Raw genomic sequence first — 13,762 nt, 5'->3', positions numbered from 1 at the left:
CTGGAGGTACAGTTCTTGCTGATCTACAACCTGGAAGCCCCAAAACTGGTTTGGGATCAAAGAAAACTAGTAAGAGGTGGAGAGGATAGAATGCAAGAAATATCCAGGACAATGGAAAGTATTTTGTTAGTCCTTTATTAGGCACAAAGTAAAAAACATGTACTTATTGTTTCCAAAAATCTACTACGTGGCATCTTGGACCCTAATTATCCCCATAACAAGGCTTTGGACTTTCCAGAGAGCATAGGGAGAGCAAACCCTGTAAAATCCTGACCTCCAAATTCTGGTGGTCAGGTCAGCTATTATGAAGATAAACAAACCAGAATCCCTCCCTTATGAACCCACTTTATGAGCTACATGTGAGGACCAGCCTCAGAGTTTTCAGGGTTTTTCCCAGCCCAAATCTTTGACTCTGTCAGGCCTGGATGGAGAATCCTTGACCAAGAGGGCAGAGCTGCCCAATTCCCAGCATGCCCTGGGCTCTGAAGTAAGTTGCAGGGGAGAGTTGATGGCACATTTGGCACAGCAATGCTTCCCTTTCTCAGAAAAGGCACAAGATATAAAGGAAAGGTTCTTCTATGTGAGAGGAACTGTTCAGTGGCAGAGGCGACCAGTATAAGCAGATGTCGACACCTGTATTCAGTGTAGACACTGGCTTACAAGTATGGAAAAGTTTTGTCAGCCAGGATGCCAACTTGGGGATGGAACAATAATAGTACAGTGAATAAGGCACTTGCCTTGCACGCGGCTAACCTGGGTTCAATTCCCAGCATCCCCACAGTCCCCTGAGCCCCACCAGGAGTGATTCCTGAGCACTGGTGGATATGGCCCAAAGACAAAACAAAAATTAAAAAGAATGCCAGCTTGGTGTTTGGACAATTTTGTCTCTTTCACTTGCCGTTGCATTCCCAGACTCTAAAGGCTTAGCCTGGGAGCTGCCAAATGTGAAACACAAACACACACACACACACACACACACACACACACACACACTGCACAGGTGTGAGAACAGCACAGGTGCTCCATTCTTTCTCCCAGAAGGCACAGAAGGTTCGGCTCAGTTTAAACAGGCAGGAGAAAGCTCAAAGACACTCCAAACTCAACCCACTGTTGGGATCTGAGAGTCCAATTGGTGGGCCTAAGCATAGAGACCCACTTCTCTTTCTTCCACTTCTTCGGCCTCCTCCAGTCCCAACCCCTGGGGGACTACCTGGTCGGTCTCCCAGAGCCGGGCTCGAGATGGGACTGAGGAAATGGGGTCCTCCCGCAGCCAGGGATGTAGTAGAATGCCCGAGGCACTCAGCCTCTCAGCTGGCTCCTTCCGAAGGAGGCAGCAGACCAGGCAGCGGGCAGAGGCTGAGAGGCCCTCAGGCAGGGCGAAGGACCCTCTTCGGATCTTGCCAAAGAGCAGGGCTGGCTCTGTGTCCTGGAAAGGGTAGTGACCTGCCAGCATGGTGAAGAGCGCCACGCCTAGGCTCCAGACATCCGCTGCCTTGCCCGAGTATGATGCCCGGGAGCTGAGGATCTCAGGACCCACATAGGCGGGGCATGCGTGCTTGTCCCACAGAGAGTCATCCGGCCCGCTCAGCACGCAGGTGTCTTCCAGGTTTTCCAACACCAGCTTTGTCCTGAGGCAGGGGAGAATATACGGAGGTATTAGTTCTATTGGAACCCTTCACCCCACTGCCACATCCCCACTATCACACCCTTCATCACACCTACTTCCCAAGTGACTACTGGCATTTGGCAGACAGAAGCCAGCCCTGGGAGACTAGATGATGGGTCCCTTTCACAGAACAGGCTCAGAGAGTCTGGATGTGTACTACAATGCTAATGGAAGCACACTTTCCGACAGACCCTCTGCAGGAGATACGGAGAGCAGACTTAGGGTCTCCTAAGCCAGGCAGGCAATAAAATAAGATAGATATAGGAAATAGCCCAGCAGAAACCCTGCCTTAAAAGATTACCAATGGGGTCGGAGAGCTAGTACAGTGAGCAGGGTGTTTGCATTACATGTGGCTGATCCAGGTTCAATTCCCAGTACCACATATTGTCTTCTGAGCACGGCCAAAAGTGATCCCTGAGTGCAGAGCCAGGAGTCACCTTTGAGCCTGCCATACCTGCCAGGTGTGGCCCCAAAACAAAAAAAGTTTACCACTGGGGCCATAGTGATAGTCCAGAGGATAGGCCACTCGCCTTGTACAATTTGCCTTGCACAACCTACATGGTACCCTGAATCCCTTCTGGAGTGACCCTTGAATGCAGAGCCAGAAGTAAACTCTGAGCATCATCAGCTATGCCCCTCCCCCCCGAAACAAATCAATAAAAGTTTGCCACAAATAACAGTACAGTCAGTTTAATGGAGCAGTCACCAAGACCTGCTACCTGACACACTATTTTGTTGTTGATTTTCTTGGGGTCACACCTGGAATTGCTCAGAGACCACACCTGATTCAATGCTCTCAGGGGTTGCATGTAGTACTGGTCCAGGAATCATGCAGGCCTAGGGATCAAGTCTGAGCTTCCTGAAAGCAAAACATGCACTCTGGCTGGAGCTGTTGCTTGGGTCCACCTGGCCTATCTTATCATCCTCACACAGCTGGAGGAAGACACCATTTTTCAGCCACCATGTGTAAGGTGGGAGCCTCAATCTGATACTAGCTCTCCACCCCCCAACTCATGGGTTGTTATTTTTGCTAAAAATGTATTTCAAAATAGAGAGTGTGTGTGTTGTGTGTTGTGTGTAATATAATGGATTCATCTTTTCTCTTTCCCATTAGGATTAGGGCACACAGCTGGTACACACAGCTGTGTTCAGGGGACCATGAAGTGCTAGGGGTTAAACCAGGACTACTGCATGTAGATCATGTACTCCAGCCCCCCATTTTTTGCTATACCACACAAAGAGGTGTTTAGGGGTTACGCTTGGTTCTGTGCTCAGAGGTCATTCCAGGCAGTAGTGCTAGGGGGACCATATGGGATCCTGGGGATCAAACCCAGGTCAGCTATATACAGAACATCTCATACTCCACCCCACACCCAAATTTGGAAATAAAATCATGCTCGCTCCTTGTGACTATCCAGGTGTTTCTTGTGGTTCAGTACCTTCCAGCTACAACCTTCATAGATCCAGAAGTTCTAGCTCAGTGACAGGAAGACAGATTTCTTTCTGTCCCCACCCTCCTCCAGAACCCTTTGAACGTCTTGCAGAAAAATTCTGTAAAGGCCAGGGATGGGAGAGGAAAAGCACCCCCATCTATTGTGTCAGTTGCCCAAGGCCCTGAAATTCTGGAAACGGTGTGACAGTCCGGTCCTTCTCTGAACCAGTGAGGGGGGAAACTGAGACCCAAAGACTCCAGATCCCCTTGAGCCTGGGCAGCATCTCTCAAGCTCCGAGAAATAGGAGCCAGGTTCTGGGGTGACTTTAGGCTACAACCTAAATGCCGGGTCCACACCTGCCTGCTCCAGGTAAGTGTCAGGGCCTGGAAAGCTCCATTCACTGGGGGTGCCGGGCTCCCCACGCCTGAACCCCAAGATCTAGCCCAGGCCTCCCCGTACCTGGGGGTCCCCAGGCGCCACTCACTCACCGCTCTCGGTCGGTGAAGACGAAGCGGCGGAGCTTGAGGTCGCGCAGGACCAGCCCGTGCAGGTGACAGTGCGCCAGGGTGGCGGCCATCTGGCGGAAGAGCGCGGCGGCCTCGGGTTCGGGCAGGCGGCGGCGTTGGCGTACCAGGGTGTGCAGGTCGCCGTGGGGCCGCGGGAAGAAGGCGTAGAGGCTCTGGGCCCCCGCCACCACCTCGGCCGGCCGTGCCACATGCCCGTCCGGGGGCAGCCGCGAGTAGGGCTCCAGCACCGCCGGGGCATCGCGGAGCGGGTACACCTGCAGGTGGAGGCCAGAGCGTGAGCGCACTGAGGTCCTGGGGACTGGCCTCTGCTGGGTGCCAGTTGGGCAGCCTCCCCACTGGCGAGGCCTGCCTTCCCCCAGCGAGCACCTCCACCCGGTGGGGGTTCAGCAAGGGATTCAGAAGGATCCCAGGGGTTAGCTGGAGCGACAGCACCACAGGTAGGGCGTTTGTTTTGCACCATGCTGGCTGACCTGGGTTGCATCCCTAGCATCCCATATGGTACCATAGTGATAGTATAGAGGGGAGGCCACTTGCCTTGTACAATTTGCCTTGCACGACCTACATGGTACCCCATTTGTTTTTTTATTTATTTATTTGGGGGTTGGGTTACACCCGGCAGCGCTCAGGGGACCATATGGGATGCCAGATTCAAACCTCCGTCCTTCTGCATGCAAGGCAAACGCCTTACCTCCATGCTATCTCTCTGGCCCCCACCCCATGTGATTTCTGAGCATAGAGGCAGGAGTCACCCCTGAGCGCCGCCACCAAGTGTGGTCCAAAAACAAAACAAGCAAAACAAACAAACAAAAAAAAAAAACTATTCCAGCTCTTGCTTACTTCATCATCTCCTCCTCCTCCTCTTTGCTTTTTTAATTTTTTTTCTTTTTTAATTTTTTTTTTGGCTTTTGGGCCGCACCCAGTGACACTCGAGGTTACTCCTGACTATGTACTCAAAAATCGCTCCTGGCATGGGGGATCATATGGGACGCTGGGTGGTGGTGGGGAGGGATGGAACCCTGGTCCCTCCTAGGCTAGCGCATGCAAAGGCAAACGCCTTACCACTATGCACCGCTGCTCCTGTCCTTCCTCTTTGCTTTTTGAGTTTTTTGTTTTTGTTTTCTGGCCACACCCAGCTGTGCTCAGGGCATACTCCTGGCACTGTGTTCGGGGATCAGTCCTGCCAGGACCACATAGGGTGCTGGGGTCCAACCCTTATGGGCAAAATAAAAGGCAAGCACCCTACGCGCTGTACCACCCAGGGCAGAATTCATTTTTTGTCCGTGTTTTGTTTCTGTTGTTGTTTAGGGGGGCCCCTACTCGTGGGAGCTGAGGTTTGAACCTTCATCAGTCGCATGAAAGGCAAATGCCTTTCCCACTATGCTGCCTCTCTGGCCCCTCTTCTCTGATCTTAACTGTACTTTGTTAGGCCTGGCACTTCAGAAAGTTGAAAACCTGGGGACCCCTGAACCACCAAGATTTTTGGCTCCTGAGCAGCAGGAGAACACCCCTGAGAACCTACTTTGCAGGTGTACTCTGTGCCAGTGGGGCAGTGTAGGGATCGGAAGGCCCGGCCACTGTCCTCGGGCTCCAGGAGGACATAGGATCCAAGCTGGGAGGCAGCAGTCACTGTTGGGGCACCGGCTGGGGGAGAAGGTGAGCTGAGAGTCGGTGGGTTGGCAGGTAGCATGGGCTGGGACCCATTTCGAGCTTGTTTCCGGCGGGGACATTCTGTATCAAGGCCATCTTCCAACTCCAACCGCTTCTTCCTGGAGGGGACACCCACAGGAGCAGCCAGGGGAATGGCTTGCATCTAGAAAGAAGGGGAAAAGCGCTGTGGTAAGCTGTGTGTAAGTGCTATTGGGGCCACTCTCTTCCCCTGCTGAGGGTAAACTTTGCAGGTTCAGAGAGAGCAATTCAGCAGCAGGTGTTAAAATCAAAAAGGTGGGACCGGAGAGATAGCATGGAGGTAAGGCGTTTGCCTTGCATGCAGAAGAACAGTGGTCCAAATCCCGGCATACCATATGGTCCCCTGAGCCTGCCAGGAGTGATTTCTGAGCATGGAGCCAGGAGTAACCCTTGAGTGCTGCTGGGTGTGACCCAAAAACCAGAAAAAAAAAATCGAAAAGGTGTTGAGACTGGAGTGAAAGTACAGTGGGTAAGGTGTTTGTCTTGCATGTGATTGACCTGGTCCCCTGAGTCTGCTTCGAGTGATCTCTGAGCTCAGAACAAGTAGTAAGCCCTGGGCATAGCCAGGTACTGAAAGCAAAGAAAAACAAAAATCACAAAGGTAGGAACTGGGAAAATGCACAAATGTCTGAGAGATACTTGGTAGACAAAGACCTGGCCTCAACCCCTGCTCCAAATGGTTCCCCAAGCACAGGAGGGATACCCCACTCCCACCAAATACCAAGCTGGGACTAGCCTCAAGCACCATGGGTATGGCCTTAAAGCCAAATTAATTGATTCATGAAAAATAAAATCAAACAGGGCTCTAGAGATAGTACAGCAGGTAGGGTGCTTGTCTTGTATGTGGCAGACTGGGTTGATACTTGGCCCTTTATATGTTTCCCCAAGCCTGCCCGAAGTCATTCCTAAAAGCAGAGCCAGGAGTACTGAGCACTGCCTGGTGTGGCCCAAAGCCCAAATAAAATTAAATAAAAGGTCATAAAATAAAATTAAGGGGCCGGGAAGGTGGCGCTAGAGGTAAGGTGTCTGCCTTGCAAGCGCTAGTGTAAGACGGACCGCGGTTCGATCCCCTGGCGTCCCATATGATCCCCCCAAGCCAGGAGCAATTTCTGAGCGTATAGCCAGGAGTAACCCCTGAGCGTCAAACGAGTGTGGCCCAAAAACCAAAAAATAAATAAATAAATAAATAGAATTAAAACCTTTGATGTTTCACTTTGAGGACGGTATCCTTCAATAAAAATGATCACCATAAAATTAAATAATTGTGTGGGGCTGGAGAGATAGCATGAAGGTAGGACATTTGCCTTGCATGGTGGTTCGAATCCCATAAGGCATTACATAGGGTCCCCTGAGCCTGCCAGAAGCGATTTCTGAGTGTAGAGCCGGGAGAAACTCCTGAGCGCTGCTAGGTGTAACCCAACCTCCCCACCCCCCCAAAAAAAAGTGAACAATTACTCTTCTGTCTAACAAAAACAGCCAGAAATTTCCTCTTGTGTCCAGCATTAAAGGGTTGGTTCAAGCATCATGGTACTAGGCACGGTTCAGCAACAGAGCATATACCTTGCATGTCTGAGGCACAGAGTTCCATTTCCAGCAGACTGCAATATTTTTTAATTAAAAAGTAATACTGGGCTCCAGAGAGATAGCACAGCGGTATTTGCCTTGCAAGCAGCCGATCCAGGACCTAAGGTGGTTGGTTCGAATCCCGGTGTCCCATATGGTCCCCTGTGCCTGCCAGGAGCTATTTCTGAGCAGACAGCCAGGAGTAACCCCTGAGCAATGCTGGGTGTGGCCCCCCCCAAAAAAAAGTAATACTGGAGGGGCCGGAGAGATAGCACAGCAGTAGGACATTTGCATGCAGAAGGATGGTGGTTCAAATCCCGGCATCCCATATGGTCCCCGAGCCTGCCAGGAGTGATTTCTGAGTGCAGAGCCAGGAGTAACCCCTAAGCACTGCCAGGTGTGACCCCAAAACCAACAAACAAAAAGTATTTATTAGAATCATATAGTGGTATATCATAGCTTTAAGAAAGCAGCACTCTACATGGTGATGTTGACTAATGAATTAAGAGGAAGAAGCAAAATCAGTTATGTGGATGCAAAGCAATTGCATTTGTGTGTATATATATGTATATATATGCATATACAAAGGCAGGGATATGGCTCAATAGGCTGCAGCTCATTTTGCATGTAGGATTCCTACACACGATCCCTGGCACTTCATAGTCCTCCGAGAATCACCAGAAATAAAACTTGAGCACAAAATCAGGAATAACTGAGCATCATGGGTGTAGCCCTGAAACAACTCCCCAAAAAGTATTTAATTTTCTTTTCAAATGTAAACTCTATGCGTTGTTGCCAATGGCCCAGAAGCTACCAGAATCATTGGGCAGACAGCTAAGCTTCCCCACAAGTGAGACAAGGCAGGAAGGCTGGATTGTTCAAGGGCCAGAAAATCGATTCATTCTGCTATGAAGGAATCTCACCTGCATAGTCATGTGGTGTGGATTTGGCAGGTGGAGGAGAGGAGGGCAATGGCATGTCAGGACAGAAGACAGGGTTTCTCTAGAACCTATATGCTCCACACCCCCATTTAACCACTAGGAGAGAGTTAGAGACCTTCTCAACAGGGGCTAGGAATGTGATTCTAAGGGAAAGTGGGTGCTCTGCATGCAGGAAACAGAACTGAGATTGATCCATGGTACTGAGTGAGAGAGAGAGAGAGAGAGAGAGAGAGAGAGAGAGAGAGAGAGAGAGAGAGAGAGAGAGAGAGAGAGCCTATGGGCATCACTCTTAGCATCACTCAGACTGGGGTATCTCCTCCAATCACGCTGCTCTCTCATGCACTGGCTGCCTGGGAGGGCAGGAATTTCTTCCCCATGCAATAAAAAAAAATATATCACGTCCTCCTAGAACATGGCTGAGGGCAGCTGAAGAGAAAGTTCTGGCTTCTAATTTTTGCTTTTGCTTGATTTGTTCTGAAAGGCTATATCTGGCAGTGCTCAGGGCTACTTTAAATTTGTACTCAGGGGGTTTCTCCCATTGGTGGTCAGAGGAACAGGCGATGTCGGAATCAAACCAGGACTTCTGCATGCAAAGCTGAACCTCCGGTCCATTGAGACATCTTCCCCCAGCCTAGGTCCTCTCTTCTATGTTTTTATTTGATTGATTGGGTTTTGGGCACACCAGCAATGCTCAGGGGTTACTCCTGGCTCTGCACTGAGAAATCACCCTGGCAGGCTGGGTGATCATATGGGATGCTGGGAATCGAACCACCGTCCATCCTGGTATGGCTGCATGCAAGGCAAATGCCCTACCGCTATGCTATCTCTCCAGCCCCCAGGTTCTCTCTTCTAAAAATAATGACCCTTTGGGAAAAGGAAGCCTTAGTCAAGTTCTCTTCTCTTCCCAGGTCTCAGTTCCCTACTCTATAAAGTGGAACAGAATGTCAAGCCAACAGGATTTTTGTTTTTGCTTTTGTTTTTGGGTCACACATAGCATGGTTAATCCTGGCTCTGCCCTCACAAATCATTCCAGGTGGTGCTCAGGGACCATATGGGATGCAGGAGATCAAAACCAGGTTGGCTACATGCAAGGCAAACATCCTACCCACTGTGCTTTCACTCAACCCCCCAACAGGATTTTTGTAATGGAAGTAGAGAAACACCAGTGAATTGGGATTTATTGCAGGACATTGTCAGGAAATAGTAGTGGCTGTTGTGTAGTAGCTGAAGACATTCAAGTGCAATTCTTGCAAGTCTTGGAAACATCTCCCCAGGGACGAATTGAGGTGACATAGCTTGAGACATAAGCTGCTCTGAAATTGAGCACAATGCCCCCATGTGATGCTTAGTTTCCTGCAAAGCATCGGTCTCCCTGGAGTGTCTCTCCTATGACCTCATAAGCATTCCAGGTTTCTTTGCCTCAACCATGATTCTGGGATGAGTTCCATAGACAGACAGGCAGGAATAGGCAGGTAACTGAGCCTTTGATGAACTAAAAAGCTGCCAAGGTGGAAGCACCATGGTCTCTCTCTCTCTCTCTCTCTCTCTCTCTCTCTCTCTCTCTCTCTCTCTCTCTCTCTCTCTCTCTCTCTCTCTCTCTCTCTCATATGTTTGTTTGCTTGGTTGGTTGACTGGTTGCATGCTTACTTGCTTGCTTTGGGTTCACATCCAGCATTACTCAAGGCTTTTTCTTGACTGTGCTCAGGGACCATTCCTGGTGGTGATAGGGTGGCCATATGTGTGTGGTGATGGGGATTTGAATTGGGATCACCACATGACCTTCTGTATATCTTAGCCTCTTAGTACTCTGATGTCCAGAGGGAATCAAGTTGGGTCATACTTAACAACACACACTCTCTAGACAGACATCCACAGACTCCCTCAAAAACACACTTTGGGGGCCCGAAGAGATAGCACAGGGGCGTTTGCCTTGCAAGCAGCCGATCCAGGACCAAAGGTGGTTGGTTCGAATCCCGGTGTCCCATAGGGTCCCCCGTGCCTGCCAGGAGCTATTTCTGAGCAGACAGCCAGGAGTAACCCCTGAGCAACGCCGGGTGTGGCCCAAAAACCAAAAACAAAAAAACAAAAAAACAAAAAAAACACACACTTTGGAGAGATAGTAAAGGGGTTAAGGCACTTGATTTGATTGTGGCTGACCCCAGTAGTTGATCCCTGGCACCATATATGGTCCCCCAAAACAAAGCTGGGGATAAATCTCCTGAGCACTGCCAGTTGTGGCCCCAAAACAAAATAATCAAAAGGCAACCAAAGAGAGTACAGCAATAGGGCACTTGCTTTGCACAAGGCTGACCCAGATTGGATCCCCAGTGTTAACCTTCCCCCAATACCATATGCTAATCTCACCTGGACAGTGTGACCCACCCATAGCTAGGAGGGGTCTTTGGTTGATAATTAAGGGCTTGCCTGGGGGAGGGGAGAGAGAGCAGATAGAGGAAGGGTGCTTACAGGGCAGCTGATGGAGGCTGCTAAAAAAGCAGCCATGTGAGAAATATGAACATGGTGATTAGGGCCTTGTAATAAAGCTGGAAGTCTCCAGAAACTTTATCTGACTGCTTTGTGAACTCCTTCTTCGTTCCCTGCTACTTACAGGCCCCAGCCTCTCCTTCCAGAACACTAAGCCTTGATATTTAATAAATAACACAACACCCCAGCATCCCATGTGGTCCCCCAGTACCACAAGAAGTGATTTCTGAGTGCAGAGCTAGGACTAATCCCTGAGTTTTGCTAGGTGTGGCCTCAAAAACAAAAACAAAGCAAAAACAAGAAACAAATACTGGGGACCAGGGAAACAGCTCAAAGGGCTGAAGCCTGCCTTGCGTGTGCCCATTCCTGCATTCCCTCCTAGCACTGTGGGTATAGTCTTGGTGGTCCCAAGTACCACTATATCTGCAGAGCCATGAGTATCACTTGCCGTGTGCCCCTCCCATCCCAGCACAGCTTGGGGAGGGAGGGAAGAAAGGAGGGAGGGAGGGAGGAAGGAAGGAAGGAAGGAAGGAAGGAAGGAAGGAAGGAAGGAAGGAAGGAAGGAAGGAAGGAAGGAAGGAAGGAAGGAAGGAAGGAAGGAAGGAAGGAAGGAAGGAGGGAAGGAGGGAAGGAGGGAAGGAGGGAGGGAGGGAGGGAGGAAAGAAGGAAGGAAGGAGGGAGGGTGGTGTTGTGGTGGTCTGGGAGAGAACTCAAGTATGCCTAGATGTGCCAGGCTTTGAGTTGAGTCAGGACCCCCCCCCCCCCAGACTGGGTATGGTCCCTATTTAAAAACACTGGAAGCCAAGCATGGAGACAGAACCGGCACCTAGTGATGCACCCACCTTCTATCACAAGCCCCAGCTCCCTAGTATACACAGAGCTATCCTGGCATATGTGCCCCAAATGAAACAGAGCAGCAAGGCAAGCACACCTCACAGTGGGTCTCAGGTTCCCCACCTGAAGGGTCAGCACAAAAGAGAGCCCCGGAGAAGTTAAGGGAAAGGGAAGGAGTCTGAGCCCCAGAAAGGGAGCATCTCAGCCTTGGTGTCCGATGGCTCAACAATTCTCTGCAGGAGTGAAACACGTGTATCCTGCTTTAAGCAAGCTTGTACCACTGTGCCCCATCCATCCCACACCCTGCACTCCAGATACCCCAACCCCCGGAGACGCTTCCACATTTACACAGCCCTGAGACTCCGACGGCTTACACACACTTACCCACCACCCCTCTCCTGGGCAAGAACCCTCACAGGTCCCTGTGCTCTCTGGCCTGGGCACAGCTGCCATGCCCTGAGGGTGCACACTGCTCCCCAGCCTTGCTAGGGCTGCCCCTAGGGCTGCAGAGTAGCGTCCCCTACACTCAGCAGAAATACTTGGCCCAAGATGCCCCCGTGCCTGAAACTTTGTGCATATGTCTCAGTGTGTGAATGAGCGAGAGTGTGTGTGTGTGTGTGTGTGTGTGTGTGTGAGAGAGAGAGAGAGAGAGAGAGAGAGAGAGAGAGAGAGAGAGAGAGAGAGAGAGAGAGAGAGAGAGAGAGAGAGAGAGAGAGAGAGAGAGAAGGGAAGAGAAATAGGAGAGGGGAGAGGAGAAAAGAGAAGAGAGGGGGAGAGAGGAGAGAGGAGAGGGGGAGAGATAAAGAGGGGAGAGGGAGAGGGGAGAGAAAGAGGAGAGAGAAGGGGAGAGAGAAAGAGAGTGTCAGGTCAGTTTATATATTCAAGTTAAGAGAGAAAGGAGAGAAAGAGAGAGGAGAGAGAAAGGGGAGAGGAGACAGAAGGAAAGAAAAAGACAAAGGAAAGAGAAAGGGAGAGAGAAAAAGAAAGAGGGGAGAGAGAGAGAGGAGAGAGAGAGAAGAGAGAGAGAGAGAGAAGAGAGAGAGAGAGAGAGAGAGAGAGAGAGAGAGAGAGAGAGAGAGAGAGAGAGAGAGAGAGAGAGAGAGAGAGCCGAAACCAACGGCTCCGTCCCCCCATCCGCGTCCACTCCGGGGGTCCCAGCGCCCTACCTTGCCCGAGAGGTCCCGACTCCGCACCGCAAGTGCTCCGGCCGACGGGACGCGGGACGTAGCTCCAGCCGGGCGCCCCAAAGCCTGGCGTCCGCGTGCCCTCGGAGCGTCTGGTGGGGCCGGGCCGGGCCGGGTGATGCAAACCTGAGCTAATCTGCGGCGCCCGCTGCCCCGGGCCGGGGATTGCACCAGCCGCGCCCCGCCCTGCGCCCCGCCCTCGCCGGCCCTCCCGGGGGAGCCCGCCGGCCCCGGCCCCGCTCCCCGCGCCTCGGGAAACGCCGGCGGCTGCTCTGCACCTGCGAACTCGCAATCCCGGCCTTCCCTTCCTTTTCCCGGCTGGACAGAGGGGCCAGGACAAGAGGGGGCCCCGCGAACCGCCCTGGGTTCCCATCCAGCCCAAACACGAAGTGGTGGACAGGCTCGGCTCTCCCCACGCCAGGCTGGGGGTGTCTTAAGCCCAGGAGCCTCTGAGCACGGAAAACCCCAGATCCAAGCACTATCTGGGACTCAAGGTGCCAGAGGGAGGAATCCCAAATGGGGAGCCCAAGGCTTTGCCTACTAGCTGGTCAGGGGCGGGAGAGACAGCACAAAAGGGAGGGGGTTTGCCTTACTAGGCCCACCCGGGTTCAAGTCTCCACCAAAGCATATGGGGCCGAGTGATCCCTAAGTGCAGAGTCCGGGGTAACCCCTGAGCACCGCTGGCTTTGGCCACTCCCCATAACAAAGCAAAGCAAAGCAAAACAAAACAAATAATGCCGACAACAAGTCCTACTTGAAGCTTGCCCATGCCATTCTGCCTCAGCTTCCTGGAGCCTCTGGAGGAAAACACTAAAATTCTTTAGGGCAGAAGTAGAACAGAAGTTTGTGCTTGCCTTGCAGGAAGCCAACCTTCCCTTTGATCCCAGGCACTGCATACGTATGTTCCCCCCCCCCCCCCAACAACTCCAGGCCTAATCCCTAAACACAGAGCCGTGAGCACCACTGGATTGGGGCCCCAACCCCTAAGAAACAAAACCCACACAAACAGAAAAACTCTGCTTTGCCAGGAGGGCTCAAGAAGGCTTGCAAGAAAGAGGCCAAGATTCCATTCTGGGCACTGCTTGGTCTCCCTGGGCACCACCACGAGAGACCTGCCCCACCAACGAGGCAGTAGCCCCTGAGCACTGCTGAGTGTGAGCCCCAAACCGGGAAGAATAAAGAAAAACCCAAACCGCCTAACATTCGTTGCTTCCCAAATGCTTTAAGCCAGGGGTCTCAAACTCGCGGCCCTCCGTACAACATTTGTGGCCCTTGGCTGGCCTTCAAATATCGCAGTATTCGCGATTATTCGCTTACCGAATAATCGCAATAAAAATCGCATTAGTAAGAAAAATATTTTATTAAATATTCGCATACCCCAAGCAGTTCCATTTGGGGTATGCAAATGTTTAATGCGATTTTTTTCTTACTAATGCGATTTTTT

General features: G+C 51.4%; 1 protein-coding gene across 1 annotated transcript; it reads right to left on the bottom strand.

Moving 5' to 3' along the window:
- Positions 1 to 974: 974 nt before the first annotated feature.
- Positions 975 to 12,341, bottom strand: TRIB3 (tribbles pseudokinase 3). Its single transcript, XM_049779312.1, has 4 exons — positions 12,301 to 12,341; positions 5,146 to 5,436; positions 3,588 to 3,880; positions 975 to 1,628 (listed from the first exon to the last, which is right to left on the bottom strand). The coding sequence occupies exons 2-4, from the start codon at positions 5,434 to 5,436 to the stop codon at positions 1,139 to 1,141; spliced, it is 1,074 nt and encodes a 357-aa protein (XP_049635269.1). The 5' UTR covers positions 12,301 to 12,341; the 3' UTR covers positions 975 to 1,138.
- Positions 12,342 to 13,762: the final 1,421 nt, after the last annotated feature.

Source organism: Suncus etruscus, chromosome 9 (genome assembly GCF_024139225.1).
Source record: "Suncus etruscus isolate mSunEtr1 chromosome 9, mSunEtr1.pri.cur, whole genome shotgun sequence".
Classification (NCBI taxonomy): Eukaryota; Metazoa; Chordata; class Mammalia; order Eulipotyphla; family Soricidae; genus Suncus; species Suncus etruscus.
This window is presented reverse-complemented; position numbering and strand designations above follow the sequence as displayed.